General features: G+C 40.9%; 1 protein-coding gene across 2 annotated transcripts; it reads right to left on the bottom strand.

Moving 5' to 3' along the window:
• Positions 1 to 382: 382 nt before the first annotated feature.
• On the bottom strand, positions 383 to 17,612 carry Zc3h8 (zinc finger CCCH-type containing 8). Of its 2 annotated transcripts, none has more exons than XM_060371433.1 (9): positions 17,409 to 17,612; positions 14,133 to 14,205; positions 9,393 to 9,627; positions 7,187 to 7,320; positions 5,322 to 5,444; positions 4,863 to 4,974; positions 3,905 to 4,014; positions 2,848 to 2,890; positions 383 to 935 (listed from the first exon to the last, which is right to left on the bottom strand). In XM_060371433.1, exons 1-8 carry the CDS (start codon positions 17,483 to 17,485, stop codon positions 2,858 to 2,860), a joined length of 897 nt encoding a protein of 298 aa, XP_060227416.1. In that variant the 5' UTR covers positions 17,486 to 17,612; the 3' UTR covers positions 383 to 935; positions 2,848 to 2,857. The 2 variants fall into 2 exon arrangements, with proteins under 2 accessions (XP_060227416.1, XP_021497618.1); XM_021641943.2 differs by having other exon boundaries at positions 14,109 to 14,205; positions 17,409 to 17,611.
• Positions 17,613 to 18,832: the final 1,220 nt, after the last annotated feature.

The following is an 18,832-nucleotide window of genomic DNA, read 5'->3' as shown; positions in this document are numbered from 1 at the left end:
GTGGATTCTTCACCTGTCAATAAACAGCTGATCAGCCTATTGCTGAAGCAGGAAAGAGGAGGGAAGAGTTCTGGCAGAGAGTGAATGCTGGGATAGAGTGAAGTATGTGGGAGATTCACCCCTGGGTTCTAAAGAAGATGGATGTATGAAACTGAGCAGAGGCAACCAGCCATGTGGCAGAGCTAAGAATAGAATAACCAAGACATTAGTCATGAACAAGTCAGGGGACATGCCTCGCTATGCTGGCCTAGGCTTTTGTAAATGCATTTGAGGCTCTGAGTCGTTATTTCAGGAGCTGGGGTGCAGGAGGAAGACATGCATTCATGCAGGGTAAATACTCATACTTTATAACAGCACACAGTAAGTATGAAAACACCATGGCAAGAAGTACTATTCCACTTTATTTAAGCAGTAATAATTAGAAACGAATATCCAACAGGAAATTGTTTTTAAGGAGATCACAGAACCACATTCTCTGCTAAACCATACAGTGGAACTTTGAACTGTCGCAAACACTGTGCCGAGTATGTAGAGACGTGTGGCGGTGTAGCGCTTTACTACCCCGTGCTCCCTCGCAGCTCTCTATCACCATCCTTCCTGTTATTTCCCGCATCCTCACTCAGCCTCTCTCTGCTCACTGTGTGCTTGTACAAAACTGTACGCGGAGATCTTGACTGGAAGAGACTTCGGCGACCTAGCACGCCACGGCAGTTACCACCAGCCCGCACGCTCGCGCTCCTCTCCGGCCCCAGGAGTGGAAGCTTCCCGGTGTAGACGCACCTTCAGCGGAGCACCAGATCTGCCTCTGTGTGCCCACAGGGAGCCGCACATGATCACGACACAGGACGGTGCATTCACTGAGGAGCCTTATGAACTATTCCAAATCACCAGTCTTCAAAAGTCTTGAACAGGAATGGATTTGTCCTCTATACAAGCTGCAGAAGAGATAAACATAGTGTCTGAAAATGTAATCAACCCCGTGCAAAAGAAAATAAAAATCTAAAATGAGTTAAATATTCTTCTTGGGGAAAATTAAAGGAACAGCCTGAACTGAAATGTAAAAGCTAAGAATAGAACCAAACAGCAATCTAGAAAACACAGAAAAAACAAAATCACATAAAAAACAAAAACCAAACATACTATATTGAGTTTTTACTCCCAGTACTCAGGAGGCAAAAGCAGGTGCATCTCTGTGAGTTCTAGACCAGCCTAGTCTACACAGCAAGCTCCAGTACAGCCAGGACTACATAGAAATATCTGATTCAACAACAATATATATATATTGTTAATGTAATATATATATTACATTAACAATAGAGTTGAATGGAAATATAAGAATATCTTCATGATTACACCAAAAAGTTCACAGGTATGGAGGCTGGAGAACTGGTTCAATGATAAAAATCCTTGTTCTTGCTAGAGGACCCAGGTTTGATTCCTGCCACCCACACAGCAGCTCACAACCACATGTGACTCCAGTTCCAGAGGATGCAACATCCTCTTCTGACCTCTGTGAGCACCAGGCACGAGTGTGGTACAGACATACATTCAGGCAAACACTTATGCACATTAAAAACAACACAAACTCACAGATATGAAAGACAACACTGTTAAGCTGTCACTACTGCCCAAAGCAATTTACATGTTCAATGAAATCACTATAAAGTTACAATTAGATATTTAGGAGGGAGGGAGAAAGGAAAGAAAGAAAAAAGCAAGAAGTTTCCTAAAAATTCACGTATAGAATTTAAGAGACCCTGAATAACCAAAACAACATCAGAAAATAATGCATAGCAAGAGCCTGCCTAAAAAACAAACAAACCAGAAAGAAAGAGAAAAGATAGCCTACAAAATGGCAAAAAACCTAACGTTCTTGACAAAGGAATATATAAAAGCAATGCAAAAGGACAATTAGGTGAACAGAAACCTTGTTGAAAGAAAGTAAAAAGTAAGCCAGGTACATACGCCTTTAATTCCAGCACTCAGGAGGCAGAGGCAGGTAGATCTCTGTGAGTTCAAGGACAGCCTGGTGTACAAAGCAAGTCCAGGACAGCCAAGGCTACACAGAGAAACCCTGTCTTGAAAACCCAGAAAAAAAAGTAAAAAGTATTACATTAAGGAAATTGAAGAGCATAGGCCCAAAGATGCTGTATTTCATGCAAATACAAGTTATAAATAAGATGCAATGTTTAAATACACTACATTAGGAGAAAAGTAAAATACAAAGTATTAACAAGTGTGGAACAAATATTCTACAGCTTATAGGAATGTAAAGTATTAAAAGCACTTTAGAAAAACAATGTTACCTAGTGTAGACCCTGAGTAACTGCTACAAATTTTTATCAAGGAATATTTGTAAAGAATTACAGTAACAATGTACACTAAAAACAAAAACAAACCTGAAAATAAAACATCATTGATACCTAATTCTAACACATTACAGAATAAAATGCTATCTGAGAAACCTGAAAATAAAACATCGATACCTAATTCTAACACATTACAGAATAAAATGCTATCTGAGAGTAGCTGTGGCGCTGCACATCTTTAATTCTCCAGAGGCACAAATAGGTGGATCTCTGTGAGTTCATGGCCAGCAAGTTCCAGGACAGCCAGCACTACAAAGAGACCCTATCTCAATAAGCAAACAGTCAGACAGAACTCAAAATTTAAAAACTGCATGGCAGGCAAACTCAGACAAAGAATCAGGTATACACATATTTTTATTGAGGAAGGAAGGAAAAACAATACTTTCATTTGAAAAGACAGAAAAACCTCTATTGAGGCTGTTATCCCAATTTCAATAGATGATTCAAAGATAGAAAAAATTAGTAGAGTCATTTTTACCTTTTTAAGTCTATTTACATGGCTTCTTTTCAGGATCCAAAACCTAATACAGAAAAACAAAAAACAAAAAAACTCAATGTGATTTTTTTTATTCACTAATTCCTACTAGGTAAACTGTCCCAAATGGTTCTAATAACATCCAACCTACTGGTATTTCACACTATAGAAAGAAAAAAAAAAAAAAACAGTTTCACATAAATAAGTATTTGGTGTGATTCCTAGCTGCACAGAAATCTTCCCTATTTTAGAGAGAAAAGCATCCTCCCATAAGCACCTCTGGCTTTCTCAGATTCGTCTATGCTCAAAGAGGTTTTGCCACGGGTGGCTTTAGGAGGGTTTTTTACTTTCACATTTATTGAAATTTAATTTTGGAGAGACTATTTCCAAGTAATCTATGGAAAAAAATGCAATGACTGTAACTTCACAATAACTTTTCTCATAGACTAAGAATTTCTGAGACAAGCTATCTGACCAGTCTTTGACATAACTAACATGTCTGTCAGCCTTGACTCTCGCCTTCCACTTCTGTGCTTATAACAAGAAGCCTCATTGTGTCTTTATTTCCTTTGAGTTGGTTTAAAACAGGAATTAAAAGTTGCTAACTAGAGTGAAGAGATGGCTCAGTGAGTAAAAGTGGTTGTTGCCAGGCTCACATACATAGTAAGTAAATAAAAAATTTAAATTGCTGGTTATATTGAAGAGTTTAAGAACATTCTAATTCATACTATCAATGAATGTTAATTTTTTTCAGCTACAATAAAAAATTAATTTTCCAACCTAAGTAAATTTAGACTATCCCACAAGGCTACTTTTTGTTAAAAAGTATCTCTTTTTTTCTTTCTTTTTTCTCAAGACATGGTTTTTTTTTGTGTGACCTTGGCTGTCCTGGATTCGCTTTATAGATCAGGCTGGCCTTGAACTCACAGCCTCTGCCTCCCTAATACTGGAAATAAAGGGGTGCACTACCACTACCCATCATAGAGTATCTTTTCAAATGTCATCCTCAGTCCAAACACACTCTTTTTAAAAAGAAAAAGAAGATTACCACTGTACTTACTTTAGCCAACAGTTCTTGTGTTTCAGGAGTCAGCGGGGCATGAGAAAAATTACAGTGCTCACCCTGATAACATTTTGTTCCTGTGTGATAAAACTTGCAAGGATATTCATGTAGCACAGTGTTAAGGGAAATAACAATTTTATTCAATTGGAATGATTCATTATTAATTTAATAACTATTTCCTTAAAGTCTTTCTTGCCAGTAGAATCACTGATTTTTAAAAAAAAAAAAATAAAAATAAGACAATAAAGGTCTCATTTTAGAAAGACAACTTTTTCTCCTTCATATATAATCTCATAAAGGGCCACAGGTAAGTTTCATTCACAGATGAAAGAAGAGTATTTTAATTACCCTGAGATGTGGTAAATGAAAATCAGTGTTTTAATTACCTTCAGACAGGATAAATGAAAGGACAACAGCATGTTTTACAAATCTGGATCCTTCATGCATTAAGTTTGTTAATTTATGCAACATTATTATCTAGGAACTCTCAAGTTAGAACATGAAATGTTTATGGTGTATGACAAAAGAAAAATAACTTCTGTGTGACCAATGGTATTATTACCCTAACTGCCTGTATTTCATGTTTTCATGAAAAGTTTGGTCATTAGAACTAAGGCCTTAAGGTAAGGGAACCTCCAAAAAATAGCTCTGCTTTTCTATGTGAACATAGGCTCAATTAGACACCATCACAGCAGAAACTGACATCTCCTGGGCCTGACTAGGTTCTACGAACCTTCCACCACCCATGCAGAGCAGAACAGACCTACACGTGAAAGATTTTCTGAAGAATCCCTTTCCTTCTTATGGAAAAGCATATGCAACATAATCCTTTTGATACTAAGTTGGGCTTTGACAGAACCCCTCTGTTACACTAATAACTATAGTTTACTAAGGTGTACCTCTTTAACCGTCCACTTTATACAGAGAGTGCAGGGAATCTTGTGATAAAGGATATTATGCAAATACAGACAGTTCTCGCCTTTGGTGCAATATCCTTGTACATAATACTTACACATTTCCTTTTTCTTCTCTATCTCTGCATCATGATCAAACTTACACTGGTCTCCCTGAGTGTAAGAATAAGCACAAGTCATGTCTCACAGTTAGACCTTTGCAACTTAACTTCTACCAAACTTCAAAAGAGCACATGGAAGAGAATCCTAACAAGCTAGCATCATAGCACATGACTTAGCCTGCTGACTTTAAAAAAATCTTATAACATTTTTAATGGAAAGCATCTCTAATAAATTACCTTTAAAAAATAAAGCACTAACTAAACTTTTTCCAGGAGCAAAGAGTTTTTTTTAAAACCTTACAGGTATGTTTTTAAAAGACTGGCAAATGGAGAGAGCAGTTCTAGCAGACTTCTGCCATAATTACATTGTAGTGTATTTTTGCTTACACACTCTCATACCTTAATACATTTCCTTTCAAGAAAGTATTTGCAAACTTGCTTCCCTTTACGTTCCACCGTGTGCTGATTGATGAAACCTTGACTCATCCTCACACATGGCTGCTTCTCTTTAGGCTCAGCAGCCTTCAATACAAAAGAACAGGAGAGAAAGAAAATTAAATATTTCACTGTTTTACAAAATTGTTTTAAACTACTTTTAATACATTAGAATGTGTCTCTTCTAGCTGGGCATGGTGACCAATGTGTCATCTCAGCATTCCACGGTGGGAGCAGGGCTACAAATTCAAGTTCAAGGCCACCCTGGGCTATACAGCAAGACCCTGGCTCAAAAGTGTCTCTTGTAAAAGGGCCTTAAGGAGCTAGACTTTGGCATTTCAGTTTAGAAAATGAGTGTTCATCAGTTTCAACAGCATTCAACCACTGAATGCTAGTGTTGGTAAAACCTGATTATCTCACTGTACTTTGCCCTTATTTAAAAAAAATGAATACAAGAAAACTAAAATATGAACTAATTTAAAAATATTAAAATATATTACTTGTGATCAAATGAAGTCCAAAACAGAAAAAGTTATTGAAATAAAGCTGGGAATCATGATTAACAAGAAGCAGTGAAAAAATCTCTAGCTCCAATGATATATTTTTACAGTTTAATATTGAAAAAAGAAATGAGAATCTTAAGATCTATTTTAGCTCTTTAGAAACAAAAACTATTTTTAATGTGTTAGCTCGTGACAGAGCTTATAGTTTCTGCATGCCTAAGTAGTAAACGTTTTTAAATATGGTGTATGCAATTAAGGAGCTAACATGACTCCTAGTCACCTGCTTTGCAAGAATATCAAGTTATGGATTTTATTAAGACCATAAAAACCATACATGTATCTCAGATACATGAGAGTCTATCACAGGTTTAGAACCTGCTCTTCATGGAGAAGGGCTGTCAGTTCTGTGTGAAGAATCCTTTGAGTCAATGTACAGACACAGAAGAGCGGTTAGGAAACAAGGTGCAGTCATGGCTTGGCCCAGGGTGGAGACAGGCAGCCATCTCAACTCCGACTTCAGATTCCCCACTTGTAAAATACAGAAAAGGGGACAGATTTTGATGAAGTTATTTCAGTCTTTAGTATTTGGAATCCCCCCACATACACTTTTGATAAGGGATCTCACTGTTAGCCAGGACAGTCTTGAACTCCTGCTTCCAATCCTAAGCAGCTGGGACTACAAGGCACTCACAACCATGCCCAGCTAATACTTGGTATTTCTAATATTTTAATCTTCCCAAACTATTGGCCTGCATCTAAGCAGAATAAGAAGCTTGCCATTCAGTTTAAGTCTTTAGAAAAGCAGAGTCTAGAGACACCCTTTCTTGTCCTATGCTGAAGCATATCTGCATATTAAGGAAGAACAGTTATAAAGCAAAATCACAGGAGTACGACTGGAAGATTTGGTAAGGCCATTGCTCAGAATAGCTGTTTTTAATTTCTGGAAGGAATCAACTCAAAGGCTGAGGGCCTGCGATGTACAAACTGTGCAGGGCCTTTCAACTGTCTCTAAGGCTATTTCCTTCTGCCTCCCAGTTTTCTAGAGTTAGTGATGGTACAACACTCAGAGACCAGAAGAACGGTGCACCTGTATTCTGGGCCAACGGGGGAATCGCTGAGGCTGAAACTGGGTCCCGGCAGCCAGTACTGAGAGGGCAGGGAGTGCCAGTGAAGGGGAGACCACAGTCACCGGCAGGCACAGGTCTCCATAAAACCCTGACCTGCGGGGCCTCCTGCCTCCCCACGTCCACAAGCACTTCTTGAAACTGAAGTGGAAGACAGCAACCCTGAAACACAAGCATCCTCCTACAAGCCCAACTCTTGTACCTTTTCTTGGGAGCCACTGTTCTTCAGCAAGGCACCTGACCCTTTATATCCAGTGCCAGGCCACTTTCGCTTCATTTTCTTCTGTTTAACTTTCTTGTGACCAGCTTTAGATTTTTTATTTTTTTGTTTGACAGCTAAAAACAAGCAAGTTCATTTTTAAAATTAGCATAAAGGTACAACATCAGTTTAACCTTCAGAAATACGCCTCATAATACTTCAGGGACACTCGGACGCCCAGTGAAGGAAAGCTGGTGTAACAGCAACCTGACTTTCTAGAAGCTTTGCTAGTAAGAGGCAAAGAGAGACTTCTAATATCCCAATTTCAAACGCATTGTCTTTGAGGAGTAGTGTTGGATGGGAGAGAAAGCAAGATAATTAATTAAATCAATCTTGCAAGCCACAGGCCAGAACATTTTGAAGACAACAGCAACTGACTGGTCAAATCAGAACTGCCACAGCTTTACAAGAGAAAACAAAAAACTAGAGGTTCAGAATGACCTCATATATTATAGACTTTTCCTTGAAAACACGTCATAGAGCTGAGGATGGTGGTGCATGCTTGAGTGCTAGCTAGTCTTTTGTCGTCTTGACACAAGCTGGAATTATCTGGGAACAGGCACCTCATCTGGTGAGATAACGCCATCAGATTGCTTGCAGACAAGTCTGCAGGGCATGTTCTCTACTAATAACTGAAGTGGGAGGGCCCAGCTCACCGGGGGCAGTGCCACCCTGGATGGTATTAGAAAGCAGGTGAGAAAGCCATAGGGACCAAGCCAGTGAGCAGTTCCTCCATGGTCTCTGCTTCATTTCCTGCCTCTAGGTCTCTGCTGTGGCTTCTTTCAGCGACAGACTGTTCGCTACCTGCAAGTTTATAATGTGATATAAACCCTTTCTTCCTCAAGTTGTTGTCATGGTTTTATCATAGCAATATACAGCAAACTAGGACAACTGTAATCCCGTACTGAGGACACTGAGGTTGGAGGATCAGGAGTTCATGGCCATCTTCAGCTACATAGCAAGTTTTAGACTATCTAGGCTACATGAGACTACCCATCTCAACATATCACAAACCCTCACACAAAAAGAAAACATTCCACATATACTAAGTTTACCTATAGTTGTGTTTTGAACAGAAGAAACACCTGGAGGAAAGAATTTACAGAAAGAATTTAATTTATACTGGGCAGTGGCATATGCCTTTAATCTCAGAGCTGGGGTGGGGATGGGGTTAGTCAGGAGGATCTCTGAGTTTGAAGCCAGCCTGGTCTACAGAGCAAGTTCCACAACAGCCAGGGCTACACAGAGAAACCCTGCCTCAAAAACAAAAAAGAATTTCATGTGCCTTCATATCTATGGCCAAATCCCATTTTAGTAATTTAAAATAATACATTTCAATGTAGAAGATAAAAATGAAAAAAACCTCCAACCAAGGACTATTCATGGAGATAACCTAGAACCCCTGCACAGATGTAGCCCATGGCAGTTCAGTGTCCAAGTGGGTTACATAGTAATGGGAAGAGGGACTGCCTCTGACATAATCTGATTGGCCTGCTCTTTGACCACCTCCCCCTGAGGGGGGAGCAGCCTTACCAGGCCACAGAAGATGACAATGCAGCCACTCCTGATGAGAACTGATAGACTAAGATCAGAAAGGAGAGGAGAACCTCCCCTATCAGTGGACTTGGGGAGGGGCATGCATGCAGAAAGGGGAGGGAGGGTGGGGTTGGGAGGGGAGGAGGGAAGGGCTTATGGGGGGATACAAAATGAATAAAGTGTAATTAATAAATAAAAAAAAGAAAAAAACCATTTAAAAAGAAATACATTTCTATCAGGAGATATGGTTCTGTGGTGAACTATTTCCTTAATATACATGAGGCTGGGGTGATCAGTCCTCAGCACTTAAAAACATATGGACACAGACATATACAATCATCCGGGCAGTCAACTCTTTAAACAAGAGTCACACGAGCGGGCAGCCTATCCTTCGTACATGCAAAGTCGGGATTCAGACTTCTCCTTTGATAACTCACTAGCAGCTGCCTATTGTCTCCTACAGAACAAGCATTTATATATCAAGCAACCAAGTCTCGGCTGATGTCTTACATCAAGCATAAAGAACCACAAATGTCACCCCCTCGTCATAAAGAGGTGAGACGCACTTGTCCAAAACAGACAACCATGACAAGTTCTGCCAATGAGCACTTACTCTGCTGGGTGCCTTCTGCTCCCTCTTTCTTCACAGATTCTTCAGGAGGCAGTGAGGGTTGAGCAGCATTTGCCATTTCTTTGGCGTGTATGTACTGTTGAAGCTCTTTGTCAAAATTATCTTCTGATTCTTGACTGCATATCTCACCATCACTGTATGGGTCATAGTCCTTACTTCTTGACTTTTTACGTGGCAAGCTCTTTGGGAATGTTGTAGAGTTTCCATGATGTTTAAACTAAGTAAAGATGAAAACTGAAAGTCTCAAAACTGAAGATTCAAAGTACACATGCACATGAGCATTTGCGCGCGCACACACACACACACACACACACACACACACACACACGCACCCCAATACTGGCCTTTAATTGACCTTTGCTGCATTTGTATAATGGGTACATTGGTTTCATATAGCATTTTCTATCTTTTTTTAAACACTGGAAGTTTTTGCAGAATTAAAAACGGTCTGGAGAAATGGCTCAGTGGTTAGGAGCACATAGTGCTCTTCCAGGGACCCAAGTTTGGTCCCCAGCACCGTGTCCAATAGCTCACACTAACTCCAGCTCCAGAAGAATCTGATACTTCTAGCCTTGAAGGGCACCAGCACTCAAGTACATACACACACACACACACACACACACACAAAACAAAACAAAACCAGTAAGTATAAATTTTAAAACACAGACACAAAAGCAAAACCAACCAACCAACCAACCAACCAACCACAGACAGGCCTAGGAAGATGGCTTAGTCAGTCAAGCATCTGCAGGCATGAGAACAAGTTCAGGTCCCTAGTACCATAGCTGGTTGTGGCGGCCTCATCCGTGTCCCTAGGAGACAGAACTAGGTGAATGGAGATAGACAGATCCTTGCAGTTCATTGGAAAGCAAACCTAAGTGCATCAATGAACTCAAGGTTCAGAGAAAGACCGGTCTCAAAAGAAAGCAAAGAACAACCGAGGAAGACATTGAACATCAACCTTTGGCCTCTACATGTATACATATATATGTACATACACACACAGAAAACAAAACAACAAAACCCAAAACAAATAAACTACAGTGACATATTTATCTTTAAACATAATTTGAAGGTTCTGAATTTGAAAAAAAAATTTACAGGTCCGTAATCTCAGCATGTGAGAAATGAAGGTAAGAGGATCAAGTCCAAGGAGAACCTCAATTACACAGCTCAAGGACATCCCAGAATACACGAAATCCTGTCTTAAAAATTATTTTTATAAGCTTTGATTAAGATGTCTATACTTAGCAACATGGGTATATCAATTATATAATTATAATAAACATGTATAATGCATTTTAAAGAAAAGGTTTTTTGTTTTTTCGTTTTACTGAGAAAGGTTCTTGCTATACAGCCCAGCCTGGCCTCAAACTCATGGCAATCCTCTCTTCTCAACCTCTCAATCACAGGAGTGAGGCACCAGAGCATTTTTCCTTTAGCTACCTGTTTTTATAAATTAAGTTCCACAGGAACCCAGTAATGCCCATCGATTTATAAGCTGTTTCTGTTCTGCTTAGTTGTGACAAAGATTACAAGGCACAAAGTCATCAAGATTCACTAAATGGTGCTTTAAAAAAAGGTTAGCCTACTCCTATCAATAGACTATGGATTTATGGTCTCTAATTTTATTTAGAAGGCAGACAGGTATGTTAGAATGTAAGACTTTGCAAAGAAAAATTAAGGGGCACTTGAGACCAAAAATAGCTCTGAAAGCAAAGGGCTATTTTACAAGCACACAACCTGACTTTAAGGCACAGAACCAACATTTTTTTTAAAAAAGCAGGACATAGAGACAAGAGAATCCCTGGAGCTAACCTGCTAGCAAGACTAGCCCATTTGGTGAGTTCCAGGTGAGTAAGAGACCCTGTCTCAATAAATATATTTATTATACACACACACATATAGGTGAATGGTGCCTCAAGAGCAACACCCAAGGTTGTCCTCTGGTGCTTTCATGAATGCATACACACACAGGGACACACAACTTCACACACATGAGCTCCTTCCTGCCAGTACTCACACATAATCACATACACAAACTGCTTAGAAAGAATTAAGACAAAGACTATACAATATTCTAAAGATTCCAATTCCCCTCCAAATAATCTATAAATTTCACATATTTGCAATGGAATCCTACTGGGCGTTTCTGTGGTCCCAGATAAACAAGACTCTAAATTTGCATGGATGGGCCTATGTCTAAGAATAGCGACCGCAACCCTGGTGTGCTGGTGCACACCTTCAATCCCAGCACTCTAGTACTCCGTCCAGAGAGGCAGAGTCAGGTGGATTCCTGAATTCAAGGCTAGCCTGGTATACAAAGAGGATAGCCAGGGCTACACAGAGAAGGCCTGTACTGGAAAACAAACAAACAAACAAAAAAGCCAAGATACTTTAAAGAAAAAAATATAAAACAACATCAACAACAAAACAAAGGTGCTAGAACTTGCTTAAACAACCCAAACCCTTATAAGACTGCAGTAATTAACTGTGTAAGTACTGGGGAAAGATAACTCAAGAGAACAAGAACAGACAGTTGAGAAAACTGAACACTTGATTGTAACAAAAGTGACAAAGTAAAACCACAGGGACAAGACAGCCCCTTCTTGATAAATTAATAGTCCTAGAACAATCAGGTAGGATATAATAAATAAATGAAGAAATGGGTTGCCTGCACCCCATAGAGATTATAAATTTCAATGTGAAAAGGCAAAATAAAGCTTTAGAAAGTAATGCAAGAAAATATGCTCATCAATACACAAAAGATACATAAGAACATATTCTTAAAACCAACTACCTTAAAACTGTGACATTTATAAAAAATATCACTGGATGGAAAGAAAACTAAAATAAGCAGGTATCTACAACACATAACATAAAAAATGATGACCAAAAACTACTCCTAAAGAACTATAAATTAAGAAAACAACAACAACAACAAAATATAATCTCAGTGAAGGAAAAGCAGATGGAAAGACTTGAACGTCAAGTAAACAAACCTACAGGGAACCAGTAACACTTGTGAAAACAAGACTGGGATGTCCTGACATCCTCCTCAGAGCAACAGTGTCTTTCTCATCCATGGTGCTGGAATAGAAGCTGGTACAATACTTTCTAACACAGTTAAGTAGCAACAGAAGGCAAGATTGCTCGTGCAGGAGGACCCAGAAGCTCCTCTCCCAGGGCAATGCAGAGTGCATGCGAAGGACACAAGTCAAAGAATGCCATAGCACGGCTAATGAAAGCAAGCCCAGTGCCCACCTACAATAGGACACCCCGTGTTCCCATGATGAACCGCTGTGCTGCAATAAAGAGGAACGAGCGCACACTAGGTTTACGAACTTTAAACCGTATCCTTAAGGATGACCACACAAGCAGTGAGACTGTAAAGAACAAGGAAGTATCAGTCCCCCAGTTAGAACTGCTCATCTCAGGGGCTAACATGGAGCAAGGAGACAGCAATACTTTCTTTTGACCTGAAGTGCTGACCTGAGTACCCTACTGAATTGGCCATAACCCGACATATATATTTGTACAAGTGGCTGAAGAGCCTGGATTGAAGCAGTTCTACTTGCGATGTCCATCTTTTCGTATAACTTTCTTGGAAATTACTTAAGAATACAACATGCTGTCTGTCTATCTGCTATGGGAATAGTACTGTGGGCATGAAGGCCTGAGGCGTGTATGGCTACCCCGTGAGATAATAAAACTGCAGCTTCTGGACATCAGCCTCAGCCTTGTTTTATTTTGTTGTTTGTCTGTTTTTTGTTGAGACAAGATTTCTCTGTGTAGCCTAGGCTATCCTAGACTCACTCTGTAGAGCAGGCTGTCCTCGAACTCACAGAGATCACCCCACCTCTGCCTCCCTGAGTGCTGGGATTACAAGTGTCAGCCTCAGTTCTTATCCACAGCAGTTACATGAGAGCTCAGAGCCTTCCCTAGGGGATGAAGGTGTGTCAGCTGTATTTTCTCACCTAGATCTCTTTAAAAAGCTGATTTGTGCCTTCCAAGTTTCATTGCCAATATGAACTATGTTAATATTTACTGCTTCCCCAAAAATTTTCAAAAGAAAGAGTAGATACTGACTTTGTGATGGACTGAACTTGAGTCTCCCCCTCCCCCGCAATCTAAATTCTTACGCAGTCTTAATCCTTAATATCTCAGGTTGTGGCCTATTTGGAAATCAGGCCATTGTGGATGAGGTCAGAATGTTTCCCAGCCATGGAAAGCCAAAAAACAGCAGACAGGTCTGGAACAGATCCTTCCTCACACACCCCAGAAGGAACAACCTTGCCAGCACCTTGCTCTCAGATTCAGTTCCAGTCCCACACTGCAAGATAATGCATTTGTGTTGCGTCCTGGCAAGGCAGTCCCAACACATTAATCTGGGTTTTAATTAGTCATTACTAAGGCAAGTAATGAAGTTGGCAAGTCAGACCTTAAATTTTACATCTAATTTGACAGGAAAGAGGCTTTTCAAAAACAGTTTACAGTTCATTTCAAAAACAGGAAAACTGATCTTGTTACAGTACTGGCACACTCTCCATCTGATGGTGGGGGCAAGAAAGTTACTGAAAGGTGAGTGTCCTTGGCCTAAGTAACTGGACCCCACATGCTGAATACAGTGAGACAAACAAGATCCTGCATGCTCTCACGTCCATCCAGAGCCGTCTCAACATGCCAGCTGAATCTTACTTTCTTGGGGATTTTTTCACAGACCCGTTTTACTTCCCATTTGACCTTCTCTGTCTGCGTTTCTTCAACTTCAGTACCATCTACTTCATCATCAATTCTGCAGCAAAAACAGCAAATAGCACAAAGGGGTTTATTGCACAGCATTAAAATTCATCACTTGGGTTTGTCTTAAAATAAATTTGAAACTCATAGTCTACTCTAAATATTCTATAAAAAAAATCAACATTAATAAAAACAGCAAGGTAGCCAGGTATGGTGGTGGAATCCTTTAATCCCAAACTCAGGAGGCAGGTGGATCTCTGTGAGTTCGAGGCCAGTGTAGCAAGTCCTGGGTTACATAGTAAGACTATCAAAATAACAGTAACAATGATGATGTTGACCAGTAAATGTTAATATACATATGAATAACCCATAAAATGGAAACTTTATATTATATAATGTTAATGCTTAAGAAGTAGCTTTACATAAATCACCATTCATTCATCATTCTAGTCACTCAGTACATACTAAGTATTCACCACATGCCAGGCTGTGGCCTCAGATCATGAGGTACAACAATGAAAAAGACAAGCTATTCCTGCCTTCTGAGAGCTTTCTATCTTCTTAGGAGAAAAGCACTACAGGTACATATATAAGGAAGTTATACATGTTAAGATTAGATTTGGAATTTTCTAAACAGAAAAGATATGGAAGGATTATAAAAGAGAAGAGTATGTGAATGACCCTTTCACAGGGGTCGAATATTTACATTACAATTCATAATAGTAGAAAAACTATAGCTATGAAGTAGCAACAAAATAATTTTATGGTTGGGGGTCACCGCAACATGAGGAACTGTATTAACAGGCCCCAGCATTAGAAAGGTTGAGAACCACTGATCTAGAAGTAAACATGAATCCAGATGAAGAGACAGAGACTCTCAGAGCCTGGAGAACTTTGCCTTAAACCACACCCAGTCATTCTACACCGCCCTCTCCAGTTCAGCACTCCAGCAGGAACCATAATTCTCAGTCTTTTCTTGACCCACCCATAAACCAGCTCCAGCAATACTGTGCTGTCCTGTTTCCTCTTCCCCTGTTGCTATTTTTTAAAAGGATAGGGTCTCACTGTGTAGATCAGGCTAGCCTCAACTCAAATATCCACCTGCTTGGCCTACCCAGTACTAGGATTAAAAGTGTGACACCATGCCCCACTGCTTCTTCTTCATCTCCTTGGTTCACTCTTTATCTTTGCAACTCTTAACAAAGCCAGTTCTCACCTTTCTTTTCTCTATAGTTTCATTCTTGGTGATGTCTTTCAATCTTCTGGCTTCTATTATCATTTCTATGTAATTAATTCCAATATTCTAGTCTCCAACTCCCTACCCATAACAACCTAACAGGCAACTTCCCATTCAACTGATTTACCTGGATACCCACCAAATACCTCGACTATCTTCTTTACAAAATCTGCACTATTCTTATCATTCCACAAACACTTCCTAACTCCTCACTCAACTTTTCATTTACCCCATGGCTTTCATTATCATCTAAAACACTATGTACCCATGGTCCACCTCAATAATATACAATTCATGAGCATTAGTGTTTCTGCACTTTATTCATTTACTGCTCTATCACCACTGCCTAGAATGATGTGTCATATGTCAATAGAAGTTGTTTTAAATAAATGCATATTCCCATCAGGAACAAAAAGTCTGTTTGTTTCAAGCATCACTTATACAGTCAACAACTATCAGCAATACCCACTCCATGGGATCCAATGCCCTCTGGCCTCCAAGGGCAATCAATGGACACGTGTTGTACAGAGACATACATACAAGCAACACATTCACACATCGAAAATAAAAATAAATTAAAAAACATGTTTCAATGCACCGAAAAAAAAATCTACAGTCAAAAATCAAAGATAAAAATGAGAGAAAGCACAAAAATCAGAAATATTGAATAAGACCTAAAGTCAAAGTGAAAAGCAGACATATGAACAGATACCTTACTTTCATATCATTCTTCACCTATCTTTTGGCAGATCCAAGTGTCTGTTATATATTTCTGCCAAACTTTTGTAAATGGGTATTTTTGTCTAAAATATGTTCAAATTGTTAAGCTAATTTTTTTATAAATCTTGCTAAATTCTCAGACATGTTAAAATTATCATTTCGTTTCTCTTGCTGTTCTTAAATGCATCACCTGCAAGTAGTGTCCATTTCTTCACAGTATCTAAAGGACCCTAATTTACATGAGTAATTCTGCTTTAGAAGCTGCGTGATTAATACCAGCACTCAGGGAGGCAAAGGCTGTCGGACTGATATGAGTTCCAGGCCAGCCCGGTCTACAAATCGAGTCCAGGACAGCCAAGGATACACAGAGAAACGAACCCTGTTTCGGAAAACCAAAAACACCAAAAATGCCCAAAACCAAAACAAAACAAATCTTTAAGGGTGACTGTATGCCTCGATTTTCTCATCTGTAAAATGAGAACATCACTTTCTACTTAAGGTTGATGTGATGGCTAAATTTCACGTCAAGCACAAAGTAAAGCCCGAGTAGCCCCATTAGGTAATGGTTCCCGCTAAGGTATTTGCCCTTCCCCCTTCAGACAGGGTTTCACTGTGTAGTTGAGACTCCTAAAATCAGCCTGCCTCAGCCTTTCAGTGCCGGGATTAAAGGAAGGCGTGGCATCATGGCCGGCCCCGCGCTGGAAAACTATCTGAAATGAGGGTGGAAAAAACCGCGTTTAGGATGTGTGTCAAGGGCTCCACCGAGGGAAGATGGGAACAGAGAAAACGGGGGTTCAGGAGCGACGGGGTTTGGAGGCACTTTCAACTCAAAAGACTAAAATGTGATTGGATATCTGTACAAGAGTCCTGCACTCTGCACTAGTAAGAGAGTAACAACACGCTTTTCCAACTTAACAGAAATACTAAGCCGGAACAGCGCTTGCTGCTTTATTCTGGGATTTTCTTTCAGTTCAGGATCCCTGGCAGGGCAGTCTCTGTGTACCCTTCAAACTCTCCTGAACCAGGAGTGTCGGCAGGGCCGCCTCGGAGCTCGGTGACAGGAAACGGGTCAGGAGCACGTGCAAGGGGAGCGGCCGGCCCCTGGGGGCAGATCTGCCGAGGCTGGAGCCTCCTCCCGCCGCCCGGCCACTGCCCTCGGCCCCGACCTCCAGCCCACTCCCCCTCGCGACCTCTCCGCTCCGGCCTCGGCCCACGCGCCAGCCCAGGCTCGGGGGGCTTCCAGGCGCGAGGGGGCGGAGCCCGGGCGGTGCCCCTGCAAAGGATGAAAACGCGTGGATCACCTTTCCTCAGGGTCGGCGGCCGGTTTTTTGCCGAGGGCCGGATTGGGGGGTTTTGAGAAAAGGTTTTCAAAATCCATCACTCAGACGGAGACCCGTCCCTCTCCACGCCGAGCAGCTACTGAGCTACCAAGACAGCGGAGGCTCAGGAAGCCAGGGGCGCGCCAAGGGCCGCAGGCCCCGCCCTCCGCGCGCGCGCACGCGCACCTGCTGCTTGGCTCGGCTCCGCCGCGGCCCTGGCTCGCCCTACCACGCAAGCGCAGTCCTCACGAGGGCGCTTTCAGTTTCTGCGCTGCGCACGCGCAGCTCCCTGTGCTTGCCGTGCGCGTTCGCATACCTTAGTGCAGCAATCTAATAGCATTAAATATATATATATACTAATTTTTAGGATTACAAGAAAAAGTATCATTTGTGTGTGTGTGTGTGTGAGAGAGAGAGAGAAAGAGAAAGAGAGAGAGACAGTACATGAGTGCAGATGCTCTCAAGGCCAGTTATTGTGGAGTTACTGTGACCCTCCTGACGATGGTCAGTGAGTTCTCCTAACAGCTGAGCCATTTCTCTCTCCAGCCCCTTTAAGACTTTCGGTTTGGTGAAGCCCCCCTGGGCTGCAATCACACTGTTTCTCGTAGGGACTGTAAGAATGCACATTTGACAGATGAATAAACAAAACCCGCTCCGCTGCACAGACAGGTACTTACACCGTCTCTCCCATGGAAGGGTAAACACGTCAATCTATTTAAAGCAGGCAGGTTCATTAGAAAGTACTAAGTGTTAAGACTTCCCGGAAGAGGGTGGGCACACGCCAACGGGTTGGGAAAGCTTGGAAGGGTCAGCGAGCTCAGTCTTGAGATAATTTCCAGAGGAAGGGATAAAACTGTACTTAAATGTGTGTCCCAAGGAGAACTGTAAAGGTAGAAAAATAGATAACATCTGGGAAACGGGAAACTGTTTAATAGAAGTAAATATAAGAAAGTAAAACTCATACTATGTGTTGGGCCAGGACAGAAAACCTGACTCTGCTGTAAATGAAGGGATTATTTGATGCCTAGCATGGATCATGTTCCACTCCACAGATAAGGAAAATGATTTGAGGCCAGACCTCTTCCAGAGGGTAATTCTACCTCTTCAGTTTTTGTTTGTTTGTTTGTTTGCACTTGGTTACTAAAAATTAGAAAAAACGAGGTAAAAACGAATAATATCCCTTCTTTAGAGGAAAATAGTAGATCATAAAATTCTTTCCATACGGACCTTTTCATATTAAAAAAAAAAATGTCCAGAATTTGGGCTGTGAGAGGGGCTCAGTGGTAAAGGCTCTGGCTGCCAGGTAGGCCTACTTAGATGGAAGAGTATCCTGGGACTCAGAAGTCCTGGAACCACATAGTTCTGAGGTGGAAGGGCGTCCTGAGACATCTAGGAGCCGAACAGCT

This window comes from Meriones unguiculatus, chromosome 18, assembly GCF_030254825.1.
Source record: "Meriones unguiculatus strain TT.TT164.6M chromosome 18, Bangor_MerUng_6.1, whole genome shotgun sequence".
Lineage (NCBI taxonomy): Eukaryota > Metazoa > Chordata > Mammalia > Rodentia > Muridae > Meriones > Meriones unguiculatus.
Note: the sequence above shows the minus strand (reverse complement) of the source record. Positions and strands in the feature narration are given on the sequence as shown.